The sequence below is a fragment of the Prunus persica genome, unplaced genomic scaffold, assembly GCF_000346465.2.
Source record: "Prunus persica cultivar Lovell unplaced genomic scaffold, Prunus_persica_NCBIv2 scaffold_28, whole genome shotgun sequence".
Lineage (NCBI taxonomy): Eukaryota > Viridiplantae > Streptophyta > Magnoliopsida > Rosales > Rosaceae > Prunus > Prunus persica.
In genome coordinates, this window is record NW_018027159.1 from 3,321 (window position 1) to 5,251 (window position 1,931).

The 1,931-nt window shown below is 45.6% G+C and overlaps 1 protein-coding gene across 1 annotated transcript in view; it reads right to left on the minus strand.

The window, feature by feature from the left end:
• Positions 1–1,448, minus strand: part of LOC109946383 — a 3,014-nt gene extending 1,566 nt beyond the window's left edge. Inside the window, exons 1-2 of the mRNA XM_020553924.1 lie at positions 982–1,448; positions 50–113 (exon numbers count right to left, since the gene is read on the minus strand). Coding sequence (XP_020409513.1) covers positions 50–113; positions 982–1,323 — 406 coding nt within the window. The 5' untranslated portion in view covers positions 1,324–1,448. The remainder of the gene's footprint in view (positions 1–49; positions 114–981) is intronic.
• Between the last annotated feature and the right edge of the window lie 483 nt (positions 1,449–1,931).

Below are 1,931 nucleotides of genomic sequence, written 5' to 3' on the forward strand. Positions count from 1 at the left end.
GAATAAAACTGATTCAGAAAATCATTTAAAAAAAGAAAGGTCCACTCACTGCTGGTCCGAGCTAGCTGGACCTCTTGAAGGTCCCTCCTGTGGTTCAGTTTGGCCTCTGATGCCTGTTTAACCATGAATATTCAATTACTAAACTGCTCAATAAAAACATTAAATTAAATACCCTGACCCCCGGCTCCTAGAAATACGTGCTCTCACTGTAAAGTCAACTCTATGTCCAGAATGGCCTTAAAAGACAGGAAACCTTACAAAGCGATAAACTGTTAGACCGGCCGATCCGGAACCCCGTGGGGTCCACGATCTCCGATGGCCGATCTGGGATTCTCTAGAGGTTCCTCACTGTGTAAAACCCATGTCCTGCGAGTTTGGTCCGAAATGGACGGTCGGATTGGCCAAAATCGTGCTATCGCTTAAAACCCTAACCCTAGCCCCAGGGTTCGCGATTTCGGAGTATTCGGGACTCCGATTCGCAATCCGTTGAATCCTACACGATCCTGAAACAATGTAGAACAACATATCCGAAATGGGGTGCGATCCAACGGCTAGACGACGCTGCACCCGGAAATCGCATATTATGGAAAAATCCGTTCGGGGCTCAAACGGACTCCGAATTGAGTTCCGCGAAATCCTACGCGCTCGTGATGGCACGAGGGTCTCAAAACTGGCCAGAGCCGTGCCACCACCCTGGCCCACGCGCCGCCACACGCGCGGACCGATTGGGTGTCCAAAGCGATTCGGGTGTGCCGAAAAACAATCTTGGAACCGAGACTCCAAACTCCTACCCTAGGTAAAACACCCCATTTGGAGTCACTTTTGTTCTTGGACAACCCCCGAAAAGTGGCCGGAAAGGGCCGATTCCGGCGGCCGACGTTCGGCCAATTTCAAATCGAAAATAAAGCAACCTAAAGGTGAAATCGATCTAAACCCAGCCAACCATCAGTTAGAGCACGAAAAATAGCTAGAAATCGATACCTCACATGACTGATTTGGTGTCCGGATGAGGGAGAAACTGAGGTTGGAAAATCGGCCAAAACTGCTGCGTTTTCCAGCAGTTTCAAGCGGCTCCAGCAGGGGCGGCGGACGGGCTGAGGTTGCTGGCGGGAGCTGGCCGGTGCTGCTGGGTCCGTTCCGGAGGGTCGGGGTGGCTTGGAAGGTGGCTGCCCTTCTGGTTTTCTGAACTATCGGGAGGGAGAGAGAGAGGGAGAGAGAGAGAGAATGAGAGAGTGAGAGAAGAAAACAGATTTTAAAAAAAAAAAATGATCTCCCAAAATTTCCATTTTGCCCTCGTGAGTATTTTGACCGTAACTTCTTCATTACAACTCCGGTTCGGGTCTACTCCATGTCTACGAACTCGTTTCGCCGTGCTCTACGCAACGGCATAAGCGGAATTGCCAAATTCTTTTCCGATCAAAAAGTCAAATTTTCCCCTTTTAAAATATGCGAGGGCAAAATCGTCTTTTGGCTCTCAATTTTTAGATATTTTGGTTTGGGTTCTTACAGCAGATGTTTGGCACGGATAACGAGTAACTGGACCTCTTGCTTCGGCTCCAAATTGCACACCTACCACAATTAATATTTCGATAATTCATAATAAAACTGTTTTTTGCCTTTATTGTGAACATATTGCGTTATGCATAAGTTTACGTTACAAAAATATACACTTAAACTCTACTTTATGGCTGAAAATATCGACAATTGTTAGGTTAAATTATACAATTTGAACGATGTATCAAGGACATATACACATTTTCAAAATAAGTGAAGTCAACCAGGTTGGAGAAAAAAATGCCTATATGCAGTTGTATTGTTCAAAGAAGTCAGCCCCTGAGGTTAGCCTAGGTTGTTAGGATTAACGTTTGGATTATAGTCTGTCAAGAATAAATTTCTCTTTCATTGTAACAAAATTAAAAATTGAGAGAAGT